At 44.9% G+C, this 24,044-nt stretch overlaps 1 protein-coding gene and 1 long non-coding RNA gene across 3 annotated transcripts in view; one reads left to right on the top strand and one right to left on the bottom strand.

Moving 5' to 3' along the window:
- Window positions 1–17,159, bottom strand: part of ADAM10 (ADAM metallopeptidase domain 10) — a 124,457-nt gene extending 107,298 nt beyond the window's left edge. Inside the window, exon 1 of one of the 2 annotated variants that reach the window (XM_058665778.1) lies at window positions 16,661–17,159. In XM_058665778.1, the coding sequence (XP_058521761.1) occupies window positions 16,661–16,715 (55 nt within the window). In that variant the 5' untranslated portion in view covers window positions 16,716–17,159. The remainder of the gene's footprint in view (window positions 1–16,660) is intronic. The other variant, XM_058665781.1, reaches the window with a different exon arrangement.
- LOC131480531 (uncharacterized) lies at window positions 17,150–23,327 on the top strand. Its single transcript, XR_009245594.1, has 3 exons — window positions 17,150–17,445; window positions 22,190–22,365; window positions 23,194–23,327. It is a non-coding gene; the product is annotated as an uncharacterized LOC131480531 (long non-coding RNA).
- The last annotated feature ends 717 nt before the right edge of the window (window positions 23,328–24,044 follow it).

Below are 24,044 nucleotides of genomic sequence, written 5' to 3'. Positions count from 1 at the left end.
CTCAGCTTCAGCACCGGCCAGCAAGGATTAGAAAGAACTACCAAATGAAAGATCTCTCTCCGTCTGTCTGTCTGTCTCTCTCTCTCCCCGCCCCCCAGCCTCTCCCTCTACTTGTAAAATAAAATTAAAAAAAAAAAAAGGACTCAAAGGCAATAATCTTAACTCCTTATATCCAGATAAACAACAAGAACATACACTGGGAAAAAAATAATATTCACTAAAGAAACTCTAGTATTTACAAGCCAGTCTAGATTATCCTAAAATCTGCCAAGATCAGTAAAATTATACTTCAACACAACAAATGGCTAAATACTAAAATGAAATAGACACGAGACAGCTGAATGGTACCTTATAGCCATTTTAAGGTACATAGCAGCCGGTCCTGTATACAAACTAAAATTGAAATGTCAATGAGCAAATCATAAGTTGTGGTTAAGAACTTGTTTTTTGTTTTTTTTTTAACATACTGGTTACGCAAAACCATGTCAATTCCATAATGTTACAAATTGCTGTTAATGTTATATTGGGACTCTTAATTGACTGGGATGATATTCTACCAGCTCTAACTTTGGACCAGAAATGGTCTCCCCAAGAAACTGTTCAACCCATCTGGACAATAAGTAGCTGGACTCTATGTTTGGTATATGTTTGCAGGGAAAGAATCTTGATTGAATTTGAACTGTAATACTGCACCAAGGTGGAGGAATCCACCAGGGGGGAGGGGCGTGGGGAGGGGTGGGGGGATTCCCAGAGCCTATGAAACTGTCACATAATGCATAATAATTAATAAAAAAAAAGTAAAAAAAAAAAAAGAAACTCTAATATAACATTCTCAACAGGAGATACTTGACAATGATGAAAATACATTTAACCTTGAACACAGTAATATATTTCTAATCTGACATCAGTGGAAAATGACAGCTGCACTAAGGAAAGTTTCTACATAACTGCTATTTGCTTATGTCAAGTAACTTTCCATTTAGCCGTTAACAATTTTTTCCAGTACCTAGCATATTCTAGAGCTAGGCTCATCCCTATTGACATCTTTATCAAAGAGGCCATGATGATGTGATAACTTCAAAGCTATATTTACATGTCATTGCTCCTGCCCACATAAAATACCTCCTGTTGTAGCAGTCACTCTAGTCTCAGTAGCCCCACTTCCCATCCAGCTCCCTGCTTGTGGCCTGGGAAAGCAGTTGAGGATGGCCCAAAGCCTTGGGCCCCTGCACCCACTTGGGAGGCCCAGAGGAGGCTCCAGGATCCTGGCTCCTGGCTTCAGATTAGTTCAGCTCCGGCAATTGCAACCACTTGGGGAGTAAATCAATGGACGGAAGATCTTCCTCTCTGTCTCTGCTCCTCTCTATATATCTGACTTTCCAATAAAAATAAATAAATCTTTAAAAAAAAAAAAAAGAAAAGAAAACTTAGGAAGGGAACAGGAAATCCCAGAACCTATGGAACTATACCATAAAACAAAATAAAATATGTTCAGAAAAAAAAAAAAAGCTGGGACAGAAAAACAAGCTAGGCAAGATAAACACTGTATATTTAATAAATATATAAAACTACCAGAAAAACTAGCTTGGATGTATGAGGTGCAAAAAGATAATTTTAATCTTAAAAAGTAAACAACAGTGAAAAAAACTAAGCAATACTAAGAATCACACACATGTAAGAGTGGTAGGAAAATGATCAACAAGTAGGAAAAAACACACTCGGACTCTTGGCCACTGAACGGCTCGGGAGAGCTTGCCCTTTTTACTATTAAAGATCCTCATTTTTCATCTCCTGAAGCTTTTCTCAAAGTCACCAGGGCACTGGTATAAAGCTTGCAAAAAATTACTTATCCTGATTACAGAAGTATAGGACTGTGGCAAGACAACCAACCTTCCTCTCGCCAGATGGGGATTGGGTGCTCAAGCTTTTAAAAATTGAGGTAGATGAGAATGCACCTATGACAAAACTGAAATAGTACTGTTCATAATGGAATGAAATGTGCTTTCTTCCTCCCAACTGTAAACATTTTCTCACGCTAAAAAAAAAAAAAACCAAAAAAACTCTGAAGAACGCGACTAAAAGACAAATAGCTCAAAGTCTAAATTATGCTGTGATAGCAAAATGAGCTATCCCTAAGCAAAGGCAAGATCTAGGAATGAAAATCCCACCTCACATTAATTTTTAAACCGCAAGGCATGTTTCTTAGAGACACAGCAATGAGTAAGAGCTGGAATTCTGGAGCCATGCTGATTGAATTCAAATCCCACCTTCCCCTCAATCAGTAACTATTTGCTTTTTCTGACTTCAGATAACTTAACTTACCTTCCATGACCCTACTACCTCATCTGTAAACTGACAACAAAAAAATTCAGGGTGGTTGTGAAGAATAAGCTAATATTTAATAGATAAAAAGTATTTAAAATATAATGCCAGCCATTCTTACTATTTTCCAAATTCCAAGGTTCTTACATCCCAAAAACCCTGCAGAAGTTCTCTTCCCAATCGATTTAGACTGTGATCTAAAATTCACAATCTTATTTCTCAATCTAAATTAAATATAAAAATTCTCAATCTAAATTAAATATAAAATAGGGCAAAAATGAAATAAAAATTTTATTCACTATCTTTGTGTTAAGATATCAGTATCATAAAATAATCATTTTTCCTATCTATACCCCAAAAAGCTGCTTCTATAACCTTAAGAATGGCAGAAGAGGGCCCGGCGGCGTGGCCTTGCGGCTAAAGTCCTCGCCTTGAAAGCCCCGGGATCCCATATGGGTGCCGGTTCTAATCCCGGCAGCTCCACTTCCCATCCAGCTCCCTGCTTGTGGCCTGGGAAAGCAGTCGAGGACGGCCCAATGCATTGGGACCCTGCACCCGCGTGGGAGACCCGGAAGAGGTTCCAGGTTCCCGGCTTCGGATCTGCGCGTATCGGCCCGTTGCGGCTCACTTGGGGAGTGAATCATCGGACGGAAGATCTTCCTCTCTGTCTCTCCTCCTCTGTGTATATCTGGCTGTAATAAAATGAATAAATCTTTAAAAAAAAAAAAGAATGGCAGAAGAAAATCTGCAAAAATGTTTTGACATTACAAGTCTTCCTATTTACAGAAAAACTCAATTACAATAAACGAGAGGATGTGTAAGAATTAGTTAGCTAAGGCTGGCTCACTTCCATTCCTTAAAAAGATTACTTGTAATCAAGTTGTTTTCAGCAGACTTTTCACTCGTATAATTTCAAAATTAGGTACTAAGAGCTTTTTTTCCAACATAAAAGTATCTCCTTCCTACTTGAGTCATCAATGTTATCTTAGGCATCATACTGTGTGGACAAATGTTCCTTCTATGTCTCATACATTGATCTTGAAGGCTCCAAATGCCACTAACAAACCTGATCTTGAAACTAACTATCACTAACAAAAGTGTTCTGTGTGACTATGCGAGCTTCCAGGACCTCCCATGTTCCATATTTCGGCACTCCACTTCAGTGCTGTTAATGCACTCTGGCGTAAGCTACTTTCCACAACATAACTACAAAATTAAGCCAATGTGGATATCAGAAACCTGTAAAATGCCTTTTGGAAACAAATATCTACATCTAACAGTTACTACTGAAAGTCCAAAACAGGAGGGTGTGTCTATAATTAAAAAGCATAATTCAACACACCCAATTTTTCAAATCAGCTAGTCTAAGCTGTCTGGCTCAGAAGCAGATGTGGCTTACTTTTTTTTAACTTTCTTTTACAAAAAAAATATTTATCATACATCTGGCATGGGTCAGGGGCAGACCAGGCTGAATCAGTTCACGTCATCCACTGGCAAATCCGAACACCAGAACAGAGTGTGGGTTCGGCCGGGTTTGGTCACAACAAAAACCAGTGCACAATGTGGAATGCCAGGGTGAGGTTGCCTGTACTGGATGTGACTGCAGCACCCAACCAGCACGCGCCAGAACCAGGAAGGGAGGGGGCAGAGTCAGCAGGGGGATTAAGGGACTGGTCCCCTCGCCGGACAGCTACTCCCACTGGAGAGCGTGGGCTGGGATGGGGACAGACCAGACTAGGCAAGGCTACACCACCTGTAGGCCTCATGTGGATTAGATCAGGGAAAAGCCAGGCTGGGCGGATTATTCCTACTGGTGCAAGCATACATTAGAGTGGGTGAGGGTTGTTTGGGCTTAGCCGCAGCATCAGCTGGCAGAAGCTGGCACTGGGGCCCATTTCTGTCAAGTCAAACCACAGAACCACCCGAAGAGTGCATAAACCGGGACTGAGAGAGACCTGGGAGGGAAATAGTGGGCTCTTCCCTCTTGGGTTACTACGCCTGCGGGAGGGCACGAAAACTAGGACAGGGGCTGGGGTGGCTAGACAGAGAGGCACTCAACAACATCTGTGAGGGCTGGATAGTTAAGCTGGTTAGATGGAACTAAGCTTCAATACCCACTGACATGTACGAGAGCCAAACGGGATGTGCGACAGACTGGACTAGTCTGCTACACATACTGGCAAACCAGGGTAGGGGGCGGGCCTGGTGGGGGTTATTGCGGGTGGCTCTGACTAGGCTGCAGCTCCCACTGGTTGATGTGAGGGCCAAGTATGTGCTGGGCAGAACCAAGCTGGACTGCAACACCCCTTGGTTCCAGTGGAAGTCGGGACTGAAAACAGAACCAACCCAGCAATTGCAACTACCAGCTGATCGTGGAGATGGACTGTGCCGGGCCCTGTGCTTGCTAGAACATACAAGAATCTGGTCTGGGAATACCTCAAAGTTTCTCTGGGGATCTCCCCAACTGAAATGCCGGACTCAGAACCCTAACCAAGAAAAGACAGAAGAAAGAACAAGTCAATCAACCACCTCAGCTATATGTTGGCAGCGAAATACTGGACAAATGGAGACTCTATGATGGACTATGTCAATCAGTGGATTCTTCAACGGCCTCATCGTGCTTGGAGTGGCGAGACTGGCAGCAATTCATAACTGGTGAACTATCAAAACCACTTAAGCAAGGATCTCAGAGCATGCCCCACATCCGGGACTTGGGGTGCGTGGGAAACTGGGTGGGGCTTCTCCCTCAATAATCCCCTTTACCTCAGATACATGAAGGAAACAATATGGAAATAATAGTCTTACCCACTTCCCTATAGCCCTTGAACCTTTTTACCGTAATTTACTATGTAAAGATTGTCAAAAACATAATAAAAGAAAAATCCTAAAAAAAAAAAAAAAGGTTTATCTTATTTTGCTTGCAAAGTGAGATATACAGAAAGAAAGAGATACACAGAGAGAAGATCTTCCATCAGCTGGTTCACTCGCCAAATGGCCACAAGCTGAACCAACCCAAAGCCAGGAGCCTAGAGCCTCCTCCAGGTCTTCCACGCGGGTGCAGCCATCCTCGACTGCTTTCCCAGGACACAAGCAGGGAGCTGGATGGGAAGCGGGGCTGCTAGGATTAGAACCAGCTCCTATATGGGATCCCGGCACATTCAAGCTGAGGACTTCAGCCACTAAGCTACCACGCCAGGCCCCATGTAGCTAATATCTATAAATTATAAATTGATATTTATAAGTCACAAAGAACATAACACATTTAAAATATACCAGATATTTAAATTTCAAGCAATAGCTTATAAAACACAATTTTAAATTCCAAAAATGGAATCGCATATGTAGTTTAGATTTTTATGCTATGCTGAACCACTTTTATCTAATCTCAAGTAAGTTCAACAATAATCCACTTAAGAAAATTTAATTGTGGGTATTAGTGCATTGTTATAGCACATTAAGCCTCTGCCTACAGTGCCAGTTTGGATCAGAGCTCTTTCATTTTTGATCCGTTTCCCTACTGATGGCCTGGGAAAGCAGTGGAGGATTATCCAAGTCCTTGGGCCCTTGCACCCAGGTGGGGCACAGGAAAGAAGCTCCTGGCTGCCAGCTCAGGATACATCCAGCTTCAACCATTGCAGCCCCTTGGGGAGTGAATCAGCAGATGGAAGATCTCTCTCTCTCTCTCTCTCTCTCTCTCTCTCCTTCTCTATAATTCTGACTTTCCAAATAAAGACAAATTAAAGAGAGAGTAAAAAAATTTAAAATGTTAAAAAAAAAAAGGAAAATCTGATTTTCATTCTACCTACATCACTCTCACACACATACAGAGTTTCCACCACCACCACCCTACTATTGCTATACCACTACCCACGCCCTTCATTTTGGCCTAAATACATTGCCTTTTCTTCATCTTCTTCCATATCATACCCCAAAACATCTGTCTGTGCCTCCTACTTGAGACTTACCAGAGTTTGCTCAGCACCCAAAGGGCTCCTGCCAACCTCTATTGTCCCTATGGATCCTAGTGTCACTCAGAGATTTCTGTCATTACACAAGTAAAACTGAATTTCATGTTATCAGGAAAATATTTTTCAAAGATACATTTTATTTTTATTGGAAAGTCAGAATACAGAGAAGAGGAGAGACAGAGAGAAAGCTCTTCCATTCAATGATTCATTTCCCAAGCAATCGCAATTGCCAGAGATGAACCGATCCAAAGCCAGGAGCCAGAAGCCTCCCCTGGGTCTCCTACACAGGTGCAGGGTCCCAAGGCTTTGGGCCATCCTCTATTGCTTTCCCAGGCCACAGGCAGGGAGCTGGATGGGAAGTGGAGCTGCAGAAATTAGAACCAACGTCCATATGGGATCCCAACACGTTCAAGGGAAGGAACTTAGCAGCTAGGCTACCGCGCCAGGCCCATTATCAGGAAAACTTAAAAACATTTCTGCCAAAATCAAGTTTTCACTTCCATAAAACTTAAAGAGCATGAATGGCAACAGAAGTGTTCTCTCCACTATCCCAGATCAAAATACCTAATATTTACCAGCGATGTGGTGTTCCAACCATCTACTGCACTGATTGCGGGGGTCACTTTCTCATTTACAAGAAAAATTCCAATTTCAACAAAAATCATTATGACAGTTTCCTTTAAAGAAGCTATTTCCATAATATAGCTGACAGCCAGTACTACCAAGGCTGCTTCATGGGAATACAACCTCTGCTGAATGTCAATGGCTATGTAACATATATTCAAAAAGTCAGACTACTGACCAACAATTTACTTAACAACTATGTGGTCTTCATAACATATACTTACAACAAACTCACCGTGCAGAGTTCTGAAACACACAGACTACAGACAAGGTTCCTTCCTTCCTACAACTCTCATCTTAGTAAAGGCACTGATCAGCACCAGCAGGATAAGCCTCTACCTGCAACACCAGCAGTGCATAGAAGCACCACTTCCAGAACTGACAGCTCAACTTCCAACTCAGCTCCTGGCTGATCGCCCGAGAAGGCAGCAGCACACAGCCCGGGCCCCCGCCAGCCGCCTGGGAGCACTGGGACAGAGACCCAGGCTCCTGGCTTTAGCCTGGCCCTGCCGCAGCCACTGAAGCCATGGAGAAAGTGAACCAGCAAACATTTGATCTCTCATGACTTCTAATTCTGCCTTTCAAATAAATAAATAAATTTTCAAAATATGAGTCAGTTAACTCATTATAAAGCAGCCTGAAATGCTAACAAGCATATAAATGATGGAAAAATATAAAAAACAATGGCAAGATTCAAATTTCACCACATATAAATGCCTCATAATCTGCTTTGCATATATTCTTACAGCAATTTTTAAAAGAATACAAAAACATAGTAAGTTTTTTTAAAAATATTTTTATTTTTATTGGAAAGTCATAGTTACAGTGAGAACAGAGAGAAAGATCTTTCAGCTGTTGCTTCATTATCCAAATAGCCACAATGGCCAGAGCTGAACCAGACTGAAGCCAGGAACCAGGAGCCTCCCCTGGGTTCCCCATGTGGTTGCAGGGTCCCAAGGCCTCTGGCCATCATCCTTCATTGCCCTCCCAAGCCACAAGCAGAGCACTGGAAGGGAAGTGGAACAGACAGAATACTAACCGGTGTCCATATGAAATCGTGCATCATGCAAGGCAAAGACTATAACCACTAGGCTACTGCGCCAGGCCCTATCTGTATTGTTTTGAAACCTGAATCTAGGCCCAGCATGGTGGTCTAGCGGCTCAAATCCTCATGTTGAATATGCCAGGATCCCACATAGGTGCTGGTTCTAATCTCGGCAGCTCCACTTCCCATCCAGCTCCCTGCTAGTGGCCTGGGAAAGCAGTCGAGGACAGCCCAAAGCCTTGGGTCCCTGCGCCCATATGGGAGACCTAGAGGAAATCCCTGTCTCCTGGCTTTGGATCTGCACAGCACTGGCCACTGCAGCCACTTGGGGAGTGAATCATCAGGTGGAAGATCTTACTGTCTCTCCTCTTCTCTGTATATCTGACTTTCCAATAAAAAGAAATGAATCTTAAAAAAAAACAACCTGAATGCAACCTCAGCTGTAAGCATCTGCCTAGGCTGGCTTGTACTTCGGCATGTGTTACAGGCTGATAGAAAAGCAGTCAACAACTGGTGGGCATTCTGGGCCCACTTAATGCCAAATTTGTATTAACAATACCAGTGTGCCAGCATAGTTGTCTAGTCTGTTTTGTGTTATTTTGTTTTGTTTTAAGATATGTGGGGAAAGTGGAGAATCCCAGAATGGGAACTCCAGGCTGAGACATGCCTTCCTGGCCACCAGCAGTAGCAGGGATGGTAGGGAGGCGGGGGAGGATGGCACCAGATGGTGATACTGCAAACTGCCATAGACAATTGCTAGAGACAATTGAAGTGGGAGAGGCTAAGGGTATGTTTGATAGGGTAGGAATGATTTCTGGGGTCTTCCATGGACCGGGCCACTGCACTTGCAGATAAGTGAAGGAGCTCAGACTGTGGTTTAGAGAGGGGACACCAGAGGACATGTCTATGTCAGTCCAAAACACCTGCCCACATGGGAGACCTAGGCTGTGCTAAATAACATCACCTACCATCCACTGGTGCACGCAAAACCTGGGGTTGGGGGTGAGAGAGAATGCCTGACCAGGTTAGGCCATAGTATCCACCCATGAACATCAGCTTTACTGGGTTGTAGCACCCACCAGAATACAAGAGAACTGGATCTGGAGGCAGATTATGCAGGGAATTTGTGGGCTTGCCTCTGTGGGACTACAGCACCCACTGTTTTACACAGAGCTGGAGGCAGTGCCTGTTCCCCCCCCCCAGGTCATCTCAGACGGGGCCACAGCACTTGCTGGCACATGGAAGAAATGGGGCTGGGAACAGGCCTGGGAGAGGGAACAGGCTGCCGCATCCACCAGTATGTGCACTGGCTGGTACAGGTGGCAGACCACACCTGTCCCTGCCCTGGCTGGTGCACACAAGAGTCAAGTCGGCGGTCACCCCAAGCAAGGTTTCTTGTGAGACTCCTTCAAAATGGTTGTGGAAAAAGAATAAAAGGTTATCTAAGTGCAAAAAGAAAAACTAAAATCCATTCATACTCATATCATCAAAAATATTAAGCATATTGTTCAACAAAGAACCTAGTCTATCCAACTTAACGAGTTACTTTAAAAAAAAATTTTAGACCATTGTTAGTACATCTTCAATTTTTTTTTAAGTTTTATTTTATTTTTATTGGAAAGTCAGATACACAGAGAGGAGGAGAGACAGAGAGAAAGATCTTCTGTCCAATGGCTCACTCCCCAAGAGACCGCAACAGCTGGTGCTGCGCCGATCCAAAGCCAGGATCCAGAAACTTCTTCCAGGTCTCCCACACAGGGGCAGGGTCCCAAGGCTCTGGGCTGGGATCCCAGCAGGTTCAAGGCGAGGACTTCAGCCGCTAGGCCATGCCGCCGGGCCCCAGTACATCTTTAATTTATCCTCTGCATTCAAAATTCACTAAACTTCTCTCAACCACCATCTACAGCAGCACTTTCCAAATATTTACAGTCACAGATTACCAAAAGTCCACATTAATGTTTCAACTAGCTCCCAAGTTACTGGCACACAAGTAGAACAAAATCCCAGATTCTAATACCCTATCCCAACTCACAACCTTATATCAAGACTCAAATTCTTGGACATTTTCGACTTCAAAGACTCAGTTTTTCAAAGTTGTATGAAACCAGACTCCCCAATGTAATGGCCTCTGTGACCTAAATCCAACTGTGAGCCCTCAGTAAATTTCGTTAGAATAACTCACATTGTTTGCCATGTCTTTCTAGTTTTATTCCATGTAATCTCTTGTTCTTCACTTATTTATTTCCACAATAACTACTCTAATCCAAAACTGCATTACCCAATTCATCAAGCGGCTAATTTATCTCTCATTTAATCAAATTCCAAATCAACATGGATTCCAATCAACATTTTCCAATACTGTACCTCGCAGTTATCATGACCTGAAAAATAATGACAGTCTTGGTTATCAAGATTCAGTAAGAATTTCTCCTTCTGGGTCCAGTGCAGTAGCCTAGCAACTAAAGTCCTCACCTTGCACATCCCAGAATCCCATATGAGTGCCAGTTCGTATGCCGGTGGCCCCATTTCCCATCCAGCTCCCTGCTTGTGGCCTGGGAAAGCAGTCCAGGCTGGACCAAAGCCTTGGGACCCTGCACCAGCATGGGAGACCCTGAAGAAGTTCCTGGCTCCTGGCTTCAGATCGACTCAGCTCTGGCCGTTGTGGCTACTTGGGGAGTGAATCAATGGACAGAAGATCTTCCTCTCTGTCTCTCCTCTCTGTATGTGTGACTTTCCAATAAAAAACAAAACAAATCTTTAAAAAATAAAAAGAAGAATTTCTCTTTCTCTCCTATCATGGAGTATTCATTCCAGGGTAGTGAACCTATAAACATCCTACTAAACTACAAGCCATTCTCTTTTCCTTCACAAAGCTTCCCAACTGGCCGATCCTGCCAGTTTAACAAATCTTAATTTCAGCTTCAAGTAGAACACATCAACTGAAACTATATTTTTCTATTCTACACACTCAATGTCTTTTTGTTTTGGGGTTTTTTTTTTACTTTTCTTCTCACTCAGTATCACAGCCACACAATAAAAACATGGTGACTAAACAGCAATGGTGTCACTGTGCACGTGACGCTGTTCCAATTCAATCAGAATTGCAACAGCTTCAGAATGAATTCACCCAGATCAAGTGACAGACTACCTTCCCTAAAACCTGTTCCCAGTACTGTTGTCTCCTGCGACCTCACTAGACCAGACCGATCCTCACCAGCACTGCAGCTAGTAACTGTCCTGGCAGGAATCCAACTAATAAAATTAGTACAGTTTTCCCACTTATCCTTGACAGTACTTCCTTTTTCCTAGTATAAACACTGACAGCTAGATTAGTCAGAAGTATCTGCTGGATTCTTTTTTTTTTTTAACTTAGAACAAGCAGACGTTTTAGAGTTGCTAGGAAGAATCATTAACAGTCATCAAATCAATTTTTTTAACTTTAAAAAAAAGAGAGATGTTGAGAGAAACTCTGGGGTTTTTTTATCCAAGCCTGTCACATGCAGTTGCCCATGTGAAAAGAAGACCAAATGCAAATCAACTGTTACACTTTGGAGTGTGTGCACCTACTGCTCCAGGCTTAGGGGGAATATGAAGCTTCACGTAGTCTCAGTCTACAGCTTTTTCTAAATACAATGTATCTCCCCAGTTGGCGATCACATATAGGCCTCTCACTGAAACTACTCTGTATCAGAGCCATGACCAGTGACTGCCCTCGCCCTGTTCCCAATCCTTTCCACAAACCGTATTTTCAGTACTCCACACCCGATGTTTTTTAAGTTCAGTCATCCTACTTAAAATATAACCCCAATGTTAGCAAAACTCTTCTAATCATTACAAAATAACACAAACAAATGACAAGGGTAGACATTGTGGTACAGGGAATTAAACTGTCTTATGGAGAGGTCAGCTTTGTGATGTAGCAGGTAAAGCAATCAGCCACAACACTGATACCTATGCAAGCTCAGGTTCAGGTCCTAGCTGCCCCACTTTCCATCTAGCTCCCTGCTAATGTGCCTGGGAAAGCAGCAGAAAATGGCCCAAGTCCTTGGACTCCTGCACCCACATAGGAGACCTGGGAGAAGCTCCTGGCTTCTGACTTCTGAGTAGGCCAGCACTGGCCATCCTAGCTATTTGGGGAGTGAGCCAGGGGATGGAAGATTTCTGTGTCTCCCTCTAACTCTACCTTTCAAACAGATAAACTGAATCTTTAAAACAAACAAACAAACAAAAATGCTGTAATTTGTTATACTGACATGCCATAATGAATGTGCCTAGGATGCAATCACCCACAGGGGGAGACCTGGAAGGAGTTCCTTTGGTCTGACCTACCCCTGACAAGTACGGCCACTCATGGGGACGAAAGCAGAGGATGGGAGCTCCCTCTTCGCTCTCCGTCACTCTCCCTTTCAAATAAAAAAATACATAGATCTTTTTCAAGAAAAGAAATGAAAAAGACTTTGGAATCAAGATGGCTTGGATTTGAAGGTAATTCACCACTTACAGGTGAGTGATGTTAGCAAATTAATCTCTACAAGTCTCAATTTCTAACTGAAAAATATTACCTCTCATAAATGTTGAAAAGTAAGTATCTGCTACTGTTAAACAGAAGCCTACAAAACAGACACTTCAGTATGGTGCTCCACTTCCAATCCAGCTCCCTGCTAACGTGCCTGGGAAAGCAGCAGAAGTGCTTAGCAGTGTAAGCGTTTGGGCACTGCCACCCACATGAGAGACCAGGAAGGAATTTCAGGCTTCTGGCTTTGTCCTGGCCCAGCCCTGGCCACTGCATCAATATCTCTCTCTCTCTCTCTCTCTCTCTCTCTCTCTATCTCTATCTCTCAAATAAATAAATCTTGAATTATAGGGAAGCAAAAAGGGAAGGGAGAAGAGGAAGAGAGAAGGAGGAGAGAAAGGAAGGGAAGGGGAACTCCTGAAATGGTTATTAGTCACACAACAGGCATCATAGAAAAGCTGCTTAAGCCCTTGGTCAGATAATACAAATACACACCCCTGAAGGTCTTAAAACAGAGAAGTGGCCTGCTGCTCAACCCTTAACAGATTCCATACACCCACTTTGAAGATACTATTACTGAAGGGGATGGTCTGAAAGGGGCCTTGTTAAAATGACAGTGCTCATGGAATTCTCAGCTCAGGTTAAAGAGATGAGTTAGAGCTCACCAAAGCCACAAAGCCTATCTCTTTCATTAACTTCACGAATCCTTATTTGCTGGTAAACGTCCAAAAAAACACCTTAAGCTTAAGCTTTAATACTTACAATGTTTTTGGCCAAACTTCAAGAAAACTTACTTCTGCAGCAAAGAACTTAGATCAGATTTGTAAATACAAGAAGCCTGTGTGGGTGTGGGGCTGGTATGAGGGCTTGACAGGCTAATTGTCTACCTCAATCGCCAGCATCCCATAGGGGGCATCAGTTCCTATCCCACCTGCTCCACTTCCCATCCAGCCTCTCTACTTATGGCCCGGAAAGGCAGCAGAGCATGGCATAAGTTGTTGAGACCCTGCACCCATGTGAGAAAACTAGAAGAGGCTTTTTGCCTCCTGGCTTCATCTCAGCTAAGCTACGACCAAGGGACCATTTGGGAAGTAAACCAGCACAGGGAAGATCTTTCCCTCTCTGTCTCTCCTCTCTAAATCTGCCTTTCCAATAAAAATAAATACATCTAAAAAAAAAAAAAAAAAGCATATAGGGCCAGGCACAGTAGCCCAGCAGCTGAAGTCCTCGCCTTGCATGTGCTGGGATCCCACTGAGCACTGGTTCCTATCCCGGTGGTCCTACTTCCCTTCCAGCTCCCTGCTTGTGGCCTGGGAAAGCAGTAAAGGATGTCCCAAAGCCTTAGAGACCCTGCACCCATGTGGGAGATCCGGAAGAGATGCCAGCATCCTGGCTTCAGATCAGCTCAGTTCTAGCCGTTCCAGCTACCTGGGGAGTGAATCATCAAATGGAAGGTCTTCCCCCTGTATGCCTGACTTTTCAGTGGAAATACATAAATCTTAAAGTAAATAAATTATATATATACATATATATATATATGTATATCTCCAAAGCTCATCTCATGAATGATCTCATCGAATCAAAACATTATGGAACTAATCTACTGCCCCATACTTTCCAACTTCTCAAACAAATCACTTAACTTTCATGAAGGAAGTTAACTCTCTTAGCTATCCATATTAAAAACGTTGCAATGTATATAAAAATTCTAAGGACTGGTGTCACAGCACAATCTTAAGCCACCATTTGCATTACAGTTGGGTGCCAGATCAACTCCCAGCTGCTCCATTTCTGATTCAGCGCCCTATCAAGGCACCTGGGAAGGCAGTCAAAGACAGCCTAAGTGCTTGGGCTCCTGAACCCATGGGGGAGATCCGAATGTAGCTCCTGATCTCCGCCTGGCCCAGCCACTTGAGGAGTCAATCAGTGGAAGGAAGATCTCTCTGCCTCTCCCTCTCTCTGTCAACTCTGTCTTTCAAATAAATAAATAAATCTTTAAAAAAAAAATCCTAGGGCTATATCCACTGCAAAGAATTTCAATAAATTTTTAATGTAGTTACAGAAAATTAAAGTATTTTATACATAATTTAAGCAGATGAGACATGTGCCAGAAATGGACAATATTAGAAAAGCTTAAGTTTTATGATTCTAAATTCTTTCATTCTCCCTTCCAGCTTCCCATCCCTCATTATGTCATGCAGAGAAAAATTCACACAGAACAGTGATGAACAAATCAGAGAAGTGAAAACTGAAAGGTTTTATTAAGTATCTGAAAGTTAAATCTGTATTTCCACAACTTCTAATCTACAAAAATATATTCATTTCTCACATCTGCTAAAACATACATATTTACTTGACTGAATTCTAGTCTGCAAATCATCACCATATAAACATCTTACAAACTTGACCATAAATAGCTCAAGTTAGTAGATGAAAACAGTATGGATTACAACAAAATTACAAGTATCACCATGTGCTCAAAAGCAGCAATCTTAACTGTAAAACTAAAAATCTAAGCTTTTTGGAGACACTTATGCTGAACAATAACACCAAAAATCAGCCACTTTAATGCAGGAAATGATTCCAGAGTTCTGGATTTGGAAAACTGTATGTAAGGATGAGAACCCAAAAAGATTATGCTGTTAATTCATTTCAAACATCGAACAACCATTAGGATTACTGCTTTCAATCTTTGAAAAGGACATTATTGATACACTACTATACCCATCAGCAGTTTTAAGTGCCTGAAGCGTTCGTCTTATTTTTTATCACCACACAGCGAACAGTGTCAAATCCTCAATCATAATTACAAAAAAAAAAAAAAAAAAAAAAAGCCAAAACGGCCAGAAAGAGGATTTGCTGGAACCCACTTAGAAGCACAAATGTTACAAGCAAAGGACCTTACAGAGGGCTTCAGCACACCATCCTTTTCGGAGCTAGACAACTATTCGCAGCTCTTCATCTCAAATGTCTCAGAAACAAACGCTGAAAACACAACAGAAGTCTGCCTGCTCAGCACCACACACCGGCTCCGCAGGACTCAGGTTGGAAGTATGCTTGGGGCAGCAGTCATCAGCCAACACGGCAAAGAACAGAACAGAAACAATACACTACACGGCCCGCTCAACTATCAAACGAAGCTAGAGCCGCTCGTCCAAAGCACCCCTGAAACAAAATTTTAATTCAGTGCTTTTCGACATCTTTACTTTGGGCTAAGTCAAAACATCTCAAATACAGCACTTTACAGAAGACCCAAAGGCTGCAGCGAATTCTAGGATGCGATGGAAATAAAAATTACTGTTTTCAAATCCCAAGTCAGCAATAAACTACTTGATCTTAGCAAATTTAACTCCCATCAGTAAGGTTGGGGGCGGGGAAGGGCACCGTTCTGACAGTCCACTAACTGCACTGAGAGTTGGAAACTCTCAAGTTGGGTCACGCAAGGACCCTCCCTGGATTCTACAAGACCCACTCCCGCCTTCAGGTCAACAGAACAAGCCGAAACCGCTCACCCCACTACCTATCAAACCCTTTCCCCGGGCGACAGAAATGTTTTCACTCCACACAAACACACCCTCCTGCGATCTCGCTGCAAACGCGCGGACACTCGCTTCAGGGCACCTAGGAGAGCCGAAGCGGCAAGAGATGCTGCCCGCTGCCCCTCTGCGGGACCGGGTCGGTCCGGCTCGCCTCGCCCGGTACAGAACAATACACGAGCCCGGTTGCAAACATCGCAACTCCCCACGAGTCTGCGCGGCCCTTCTCGGCGGCGGAGCGGACTCCGGGGTCCCCGCCACCGGGGCAGGGCGACGAGGGTGAGCGAGGACCGGCGGCGGCCAAGATCGCCAGCCCAGCAGCAGGCTGGAGGGGGAATGCAAGCCCTCCGGCCTGGGGCGCCACCGGATCTCCCCCACTTTGCTACTCCCGCACGGCCGGAGCGGTGGGAGGACGGGGAGCGGGGCAGGCCTCGCAGGAGGCGCGGAGTCTCCCCCACGGCCCGCCGCGGAAGGGAACGCGCGGTCGGGGCGCGGGGGACAATGGGGAGCGGGCAGCGCGGCGCGCCCGAGTGGCGCCGCCGGCCGGCCGGGCTGACTGCGAGCCGTCTCCGCACGGCCCGGCCGCCGCTCCGCCGTGCGGCCGCTGACGAGCACCGAGCCCCCTCCCCCGGCGCTCCGGGTCGAGCCTCACCTCCCAGCCCCGCCGCCCAAGAGAGGAGCAGGATTAACACTCTCAGCAACACCATCTTCCACCGCCGCCGCCGCCACCGCCGCCTCCTCACGGGTTAACAGCAGCACATCGATCCGGAGGGAGAAGCTGAAGGGGCTTGGTCCGGAGCCTCCACGGGAAGCCGGGACCTCCCCCGGCAGGAGACACGCCGAAGCACCTCCCTCTCGCTCCACTTCAGGGGCCGGCAACGCGCCCAGCGCCTCCAAAACAGGGACCTCCCTCCCCCTCGCTCGTTTCCTTCCTCCCGTCCCCGCTTTCCTTCCCGGCGCCTTCCCTCTCCTCTATCCCCCCTCCCTTCCCCCGGGCCCCGGGCCTCCGCCTCCTTCCTTACCACGTGACGCGCGCGCAGCCAACCGGCGCGCGCCGCCGCGCCCCTACCTCCCGCCCCTCCCCCTCCCCCAGGCGCCCCAGGGGCGTGCGCATGCGCACGGGGGCCGGGGTCCCGGCTGCAGGCCCCGCCGCCGCTTCCTGTCCGCCGGCGGAGAGCCGGGATTGGACAGGGGGCGTGGCTTGTGCTGGTCCCGCCCCCGCCGGGCTGGAGCTCTCTGAAGCGGCGTGTGCGCGGCCGGCGGGCTCTCCGCGCCCGGGAACTGTGCTGTGACAGGTGTACGGGGAGCGCTTTGCGCTTGGTGCGCTCGCCGGGAACCGAGGTTTCGCTTCTGCTTTCTCTGCTTCTCGTGGTACCCCACAGCCGCCGAGTAAGCAAAAGTCCCTACGAGTCGCGGTGGGAGCGGCGACCGCCACCGGTGAGAATCCGCGAAGCGGCACAGCTGTTGGGCTCGGAACAGATGCCTGTCCCGGACTAGGCCCCGGGCGATGCGACAGCGTGCAGCCTGGTACGCAGGGTGTCCTAAATCAGCCCACAAGACGTCCTCTTTGCCACTCCTCCGTCCGGTCCCTGAAGCGAGTCCTCTCCCATCTCCACCCCCACTCTTTTGAAGATGTCGTTGGGTGTCTCAGTAGTTCACTTGGGTTCTTTCAACTCGTGCTGCAAAAAGTGGAACTTTGCGATGCCGTTTGTTTAGATATTACCATCTGACACAGTGCTTGAGTAGGTTGAGACATTACAAACATTAATGTTGCCGATACAGATCGTAATTTGGAATGGCTGTATTTCTACCCTGGGTGGTTTATACAGTTTAATATAACTCCAGAGTATATTTTTCAGATTTTCCGTTTGGAAAATGAATTATAATTTTGCTCTAACATTAGTGAGCTCAACAATACCCTCTGGTACCATCAATATTAGTATCTGTTAATTTGGAATGAGATGCATAGAATCATCATCCTCCTAAGATGACAGAATCTCATGAATGCTAGTTTTCCCCCCTTTTCCTTAAGAGATCCAATCTGGAGTACGCAGCAGACATGCATTGCATATTACTGTGCTTTTTACTGTTGCCTTGTACTGCTGTCACAAATGAGGTTTGGTTTTCCACTTATTAGGTCAACTTTTGACATATTTAATATTATACAGCTTTTTTTCATAATTAATTTCAGTGGGCCTGAAGCAGTAGCCTAGTGGCGAGAGTCCTCAGCTTGAACGTGCCTGGATCACACATGGGCACTGATTCGGTCCCAGCTGCTCCACTTCCCTTCCAGCTCCCGGCTGTGCCCGGGGAAAGCAGCAAAGGATTGTCCAAAGCCTTGGGACCCTGCACTCGCATGGGAGACCTCAAGGAAGCTCCTGCCTCTTGGTTTCAGATCAGCTCAGCTCTAGCCATTGCGGCCACTTGGGAGTGAAGCAACAGATGGAAGATCTTTCTCTCTGTTTCTCTATCTGTCAATATGTCTCTCCAATAAAAATAAATCTTTCAAAAAATTAATTCCAGTGATCAGCAACAAAGATACTTTCTAAGTGTCAACTAGAAAAAAAAATCGAAAGGCATATTTTGTGTTACTAAGCTGATCACAGAAAATTACATTTAAGATGATATTTCTAGGGCATGCATATGGCACAGTGGCTAAATCCCCACTTGGCGTGGTCAGATTCCAGACTGGGGTGCCTGAGTGCCACGCCACCCAGATCCTGATTCCAGTTTACAATAATGCATCCTTTGGGAGGGAGCAGGTGATGGTTCATGCAACAGTGCCTGTGGGAGATTCCAAGGCCCTGCAGGTGGGGGATCCAGATTGAATTCCAGGAACCTGACTTGGTCCAGCTGTTGCAGGCGTTTTGGGAGAGAACCAACCTATGGATGATTTCTTCACTACACTTCAAATAAATAAATAACATCTTTCAAAGGATGAATAACATTACATATCAGCATCATCATGAAAAATGTTCCAGTGTTACAAAGTTGAGTCACTGTTGTCTTTGCAGCCATACCTCACTGCATTATTTTTATTTTGTCAATGTATGAGAAGCTGCTGCAGTATTGAAGTACAAGGCCTGCATGTACAGTCTTCACAAACTGCCTGATGTCACTCCCTGCTCCAGCATTTTGTAAGCTTTGTGACTGGTCAAATTACTTCATTTTTTCCTACCTCAAGACTTCTCTCTTTTTTAAGGATTTTTTTTTTTTTATTGGAAAGACAGATAAACAGAGAGGAGGAGAAACAGAAAGGAAGATCTTCCATCCGTTGATTCATTCCCCAAGCAGCCACAACAGCCAGAGATGAGCAAATCAGAAGCCAGGAGCCAAGAGCTTCTTCCAGGTCTCCCACATGGGGGCAGGGTCTCAAGGCTTTGGTCCATCCTGGACCACTTTCCCAGGCCACAAGTAGAGGGAACTGATGTTAAGTGGGGCTGCTGGGATTAGAACTGGCGCCCATATGGGATTCCAGCACATTCTAGGCAAGGATTTTAGCTGCTAGGCTACCACGCCAGACCCAAGACTTCTCTTTTTAAAGAATGAGAATCATGAAATATCTAATAACATATTATTTAACTTCATGGCATTTGTAAATTTCTATTTTTCTTTCTATTGTTGATTCTGTATTATGACTTTTCATTTGAGGGGATGTACAGTAGCTGTGAAATGGAGACTAACAACCAGATGTGAGGATACAATGTGGTATGCATTTCTACTTCCAGACAAAGATGGACTTACAATGAAACTGTTCACTATATGTTGACAATAGGATGCTGGACTCTCTGCCATTGTTCATGCCCACAATGATGAACACATGATTGTGTATAAAGAACTATACTTTAGTAATGATATAGAGGAACTAGGTGGGGGGGCACGGAAATTGGGGCTGGGATAAGGGAGATACCAGGAGCCTATGGAACTGTATCATAAAATAATAATAATAATAAAATGTAAAAATAAATTAATTAAAAAAAAGAATGAGAATCATGAAATACTTGTTCCATGGGTTGCTTCTTTTCTTACAGATTAGGTAACATATATAACACCTGTTTGACAATAATTGCTATTGTTACATAAAAATCATTGTTCTTCCATGAACATTCAACCATTCAAAAGTAATTATTTTAATAGCATTACTTCGTGAGCAAGAATACAAAGTTTTGGGCCCGGCGGCGTGGCCTAGCAGCTAAAGTCCTTGCCTTGAACGCCCCGGGATCCCATATGGGCGCCGGTTCTAATCCCGGCAGCTCCACTTCCCATCCAGCTCCCTGCTTGTGGCCTGGGAAAGCAGTCAAGGACGGCCCAAAGCATTGGGACACTGCACCCGCGTGGGAGACCTGGAAGAGGTTCCTGGTTCCCGGCAACGGATTGGCGCGTACCGGCCCGTTGCGGCTCAGTTGGGGAGTGAAACATCGGACGGAAGATCTTTGTCTCTGTCTTTCCTCCTCTGTGTATATCTGGCTTTCCAATAACAATAAAATCTTAAAAAAAAAAAAAAGAATACAAAGTTTTGATGCTGCCAATTTAATAAGTTACCCTCAAGTTTTAGTATTGAGATATGCAGTAAGTAAGCAAATAGCTATACACAGTGTATTGGACAAAAATACTATAAGAAAATGTTTTCGTACAGCCTTTTTTTTTTTAAGATTTATTTGCTTTTGTTCCCAGTGCAATGGCTCAGTGGCTAAATCCTTACCTAGCAAGTTATTTTTTTTTAAATATTTCTTTATTTTGATTGGGAAGTCAGACATACGAAGAGGAGGAGAGACTGGGAGGAAGATCTTCTGTTCAATGATTCACTTCCCAAGTGATCGCAACGGCTGGAGCTGAGCCAATCCAAAGCCAGGAGCCAGGAGCTCCTCAGGTCTCCCACGCGGGTGCAGGGTCCCAAGGTTTTGAACTGTCCTTTACTGCTTTCCCAGGCCACAAGCAGGGAGCTGGATGGGAAGCGGGGCTGCCGGGATTAGAACCAGTGCCCATATGGGATCCCAGCGTGTTCAAGGTGAGATCTTTAGCCACTAGGCCACTGCACTGGGCCCTAGGCACCAATTCTTATCCCAGCTGTTCCACTTCGCATCCAGCTCCCTGCTTGTGGTCTGGAAAAGCAGCAAAGGATTATCCAAAACCTTGGGACCCTGCACTTGCATCAGAAACCTGGAAGAAGCTACTGGCTTCAGATCTGCTTGGCTCTGGTGGTTGCAGCCATTTGAGAAGTGAGCCAATGAATAGAATATTCTCTGTTTCTCCCCTTCTCTTTCTCTCTTTTCTGCGAATATGTGTTTGTATGTGTGTATGTAACTCTGCCTTTCAAATAAATAAAGTAAAATGAATACATACACATATATGTCATGATTCATGATGACTTCCTACAACAAAAATAATTATTCAGTTAATTTCAAAAGCAAAAAAATATATGCTTTTGTACCCAAGATAAAAATCAGTACTTCATAATCTGGTCATTGCCTTCCTCTTCAGCTTAATCTTTCATCACTCTCTTTTCTGATTTTCTCTTCTGAAAGAAGCAAGGACAGACAGCAAAATAACAGTAGTAGCTGGGACTTAGAAGGAAATGAAAGCTTAAAGAATGTCAATAACTTATCCAAAGTCAGAAAACTGGTGTGTGGCAGAGCCAACACCCCAAGTTAAATCTCTGCAGAGTGTGTTAGCTCTAATCACTACGTCAGGCTGCTGTGCAGCTGCAGCTAGCTGTTCCAAGACGCGCCACTTTCTGCTTCAACACCTTGGCCAATATTCATCCCTGCAGAAGGCATGCCTCTCCCTTTAACTATGCATTCTGTGAAATTGGGCTCAGAGGATCTCTGCATTAACTAAGACACTGTTTTGTTAGGATTTTACTGTTTGTGTAAAGAAAAAAATCACACTTGTAAAACCCATTTTTATTTTTAAAAAAGATTACTAAAATGCAGTATATATAACATAGCACTTGAAAGGCCTGTAATGAATGTCAAATTCCTTTAAAATGTAAGGGAACAGATAATTTTAATGATATGATTTGGGCTTCTTCTCCTGTAAAATTGTTACTAACTTCTCCCACTAGACAAAATTCTAATCTCTTCCACTTACATACTCCTGATATAGCTCTACTAAGTGTAATATATTACTTTATTTAATATCTACCCTAATTAATTTTTAAACTCTTTTTCTTTTTTGGAAGACAGAGAAGTTTATTTGAGAAGTGACCAGGTGACGGGAAGAAGAGGGAAGGGGAAAGCACCTCCGAAGAGAAAGCCAGGAGGTGGGGTGCCACTTGAAAGGAGAGACACCAAAGGTTTGAGAAAGGGTCTTGGACTTTCAGGCCTTCCCTCACTCCTGTTGGGCAGGAACCTACAGGTAAGATGTTCCCATTGGTGGTCTCTTTTTTTTTTTTTTTTTTTTTTTTTTTAAAGATTTATTCATTTTATTACAGCCAGATATACACAGAGGAGAGACAGAGAGGAAGATCTTCCATCCGATGATTCACTCCCCAAGTGAGCCGCAACGGGCCGATGCGCGCCGATCCGAAGCCGGGAACCTGGAACCTCTTCCGGGTCTCCCACGCGGGTGCAGTGTCCCAATGCATTGGGCCGTCCTCAACTGCTTTCCCAGGCCACAAGCAGGGAGCTGGATGGGAAGTGGAGCTGCCGGGATTAGAACCGGCGCCCATATGGGATCCCGGGGCTTTCAAGGCGAGGACTTTAGCCTCTAGGCCACGCCGCCGGGCCCCATTGGTGGTCTCTTAACCAGTTAGGAAATGGGTGGGCAGTGCTTGTGCCAGCCACTTGAAGCTGTGGCCAAGATTTCAGCAGGCTTAGGCGGTCTCAGACCCCCTCCTTTTGGAATCCCACATCCTAATTCTGTAGGGGTAACAGGCAAAGATGACATCTTCTAGCTACTTCCTGTTAAAATGGGGCATCATTCAGGTGAAGGGGCCCCTGGAGATGTGGGATCCACAAGGCAATGGTCTGGGTCATCCAAGTTGCTGTGACAGAAGTTGGTTGTCATACAAGATTGCATGTTCAGGGCCATCTGAAGTCTGAAGACCCCTATTTGGGAAACAGAGAACACAAGATAATTGAGAGTACAGGCTCCAAATATAATAGACTTTTAAATACCATTCCCACTAAGCATTTATACAAGAAACTAAGGGCATCTGTTCTGATCAGCACATGTCATTCTCAGGTGTGAGTGATACTTTGGATTGTAGCCCTGTGATATGCAATTCCTGCCTATGGAGCCAACAATTTGATTGCTTAACTTGTTTGGCAGTTTCCTTTCTTTAAAGCAGCTTCAAGTCCTCCAGCGGTTCACAGGTGGGTTCTGGAGAATCTGACTGACCTCAGACTGTGGAGTCAATAGCTATTTCAGAAAGGAAAACAGCCTTGCACATCAGGGACTAAGACCAAGTCTTCAAGGACCTTCATCAATATATCTCACCCCAATAAAGGGGCAGCTGTTTTGGGAATAACAATACAAGTGTGATGAAAGTGGAGATTTTCCCAAGTACGGGCCTATGGCCAGAGAAGTTGGCCAGAGATATCTAGTACAGTTACTTTGAATGGATCTTGGCCCAGGAGAGAAAGGCAAGGCAGAAAATCGAGCATCTATATAAGAAACTGACCTTCAGGGATCCCTCCCTCAGAAAGACCTGAGGCGGGCCCGGCGGCGTGGCCTAGCAGCTAAAGTCCTTGCCTTGAACGCCCCGGGATCCCATATGGGCGCCGGTTCTAGTCCCGGCAGCTCCACTTCCCATCCAGCTCCCTGCTTGTGGCCTGGGAAAGCAGTCGAGGATGGCCCAATGCATTGGGACCCTGCACCCATGTGGGAGACCCGGAAGAGGTTCCTGGTTCCTGGCTTCCAATTGGCGCGTACCGGCCGTTGCGGCTCACTTGGGGAGTGAATCATCGGACAGAAGATCTTCCTCTCTGTCTCTCCTCCTCTGTGTATATCTGACTGTAATGAAATAAATAAATCTTTTAAAAAAAAAAAAAAAAAAAAGAAAGACCTGAGGCTCCTCAGTATAAACCTGGGTT

Source organism: Ochotona princeps, chromosome 6, assembly GCF_030435755.1.
Source record: "Ochotona princeps isolate mOchPri1 chromosome 6, mOchPri1.hap1, whole genome shotgun sequence".
Classification (NCBI taxonomy): domain Eukaryota; kingdom Metazoa; phylum Chordata; class Mammalia; order Lagomorpha; family Ochotonidae; genus Ochotona; species Ochotona princeps.
This window is presented reverse-complemented; position numbering and strand designations above follow the sequence as displayed.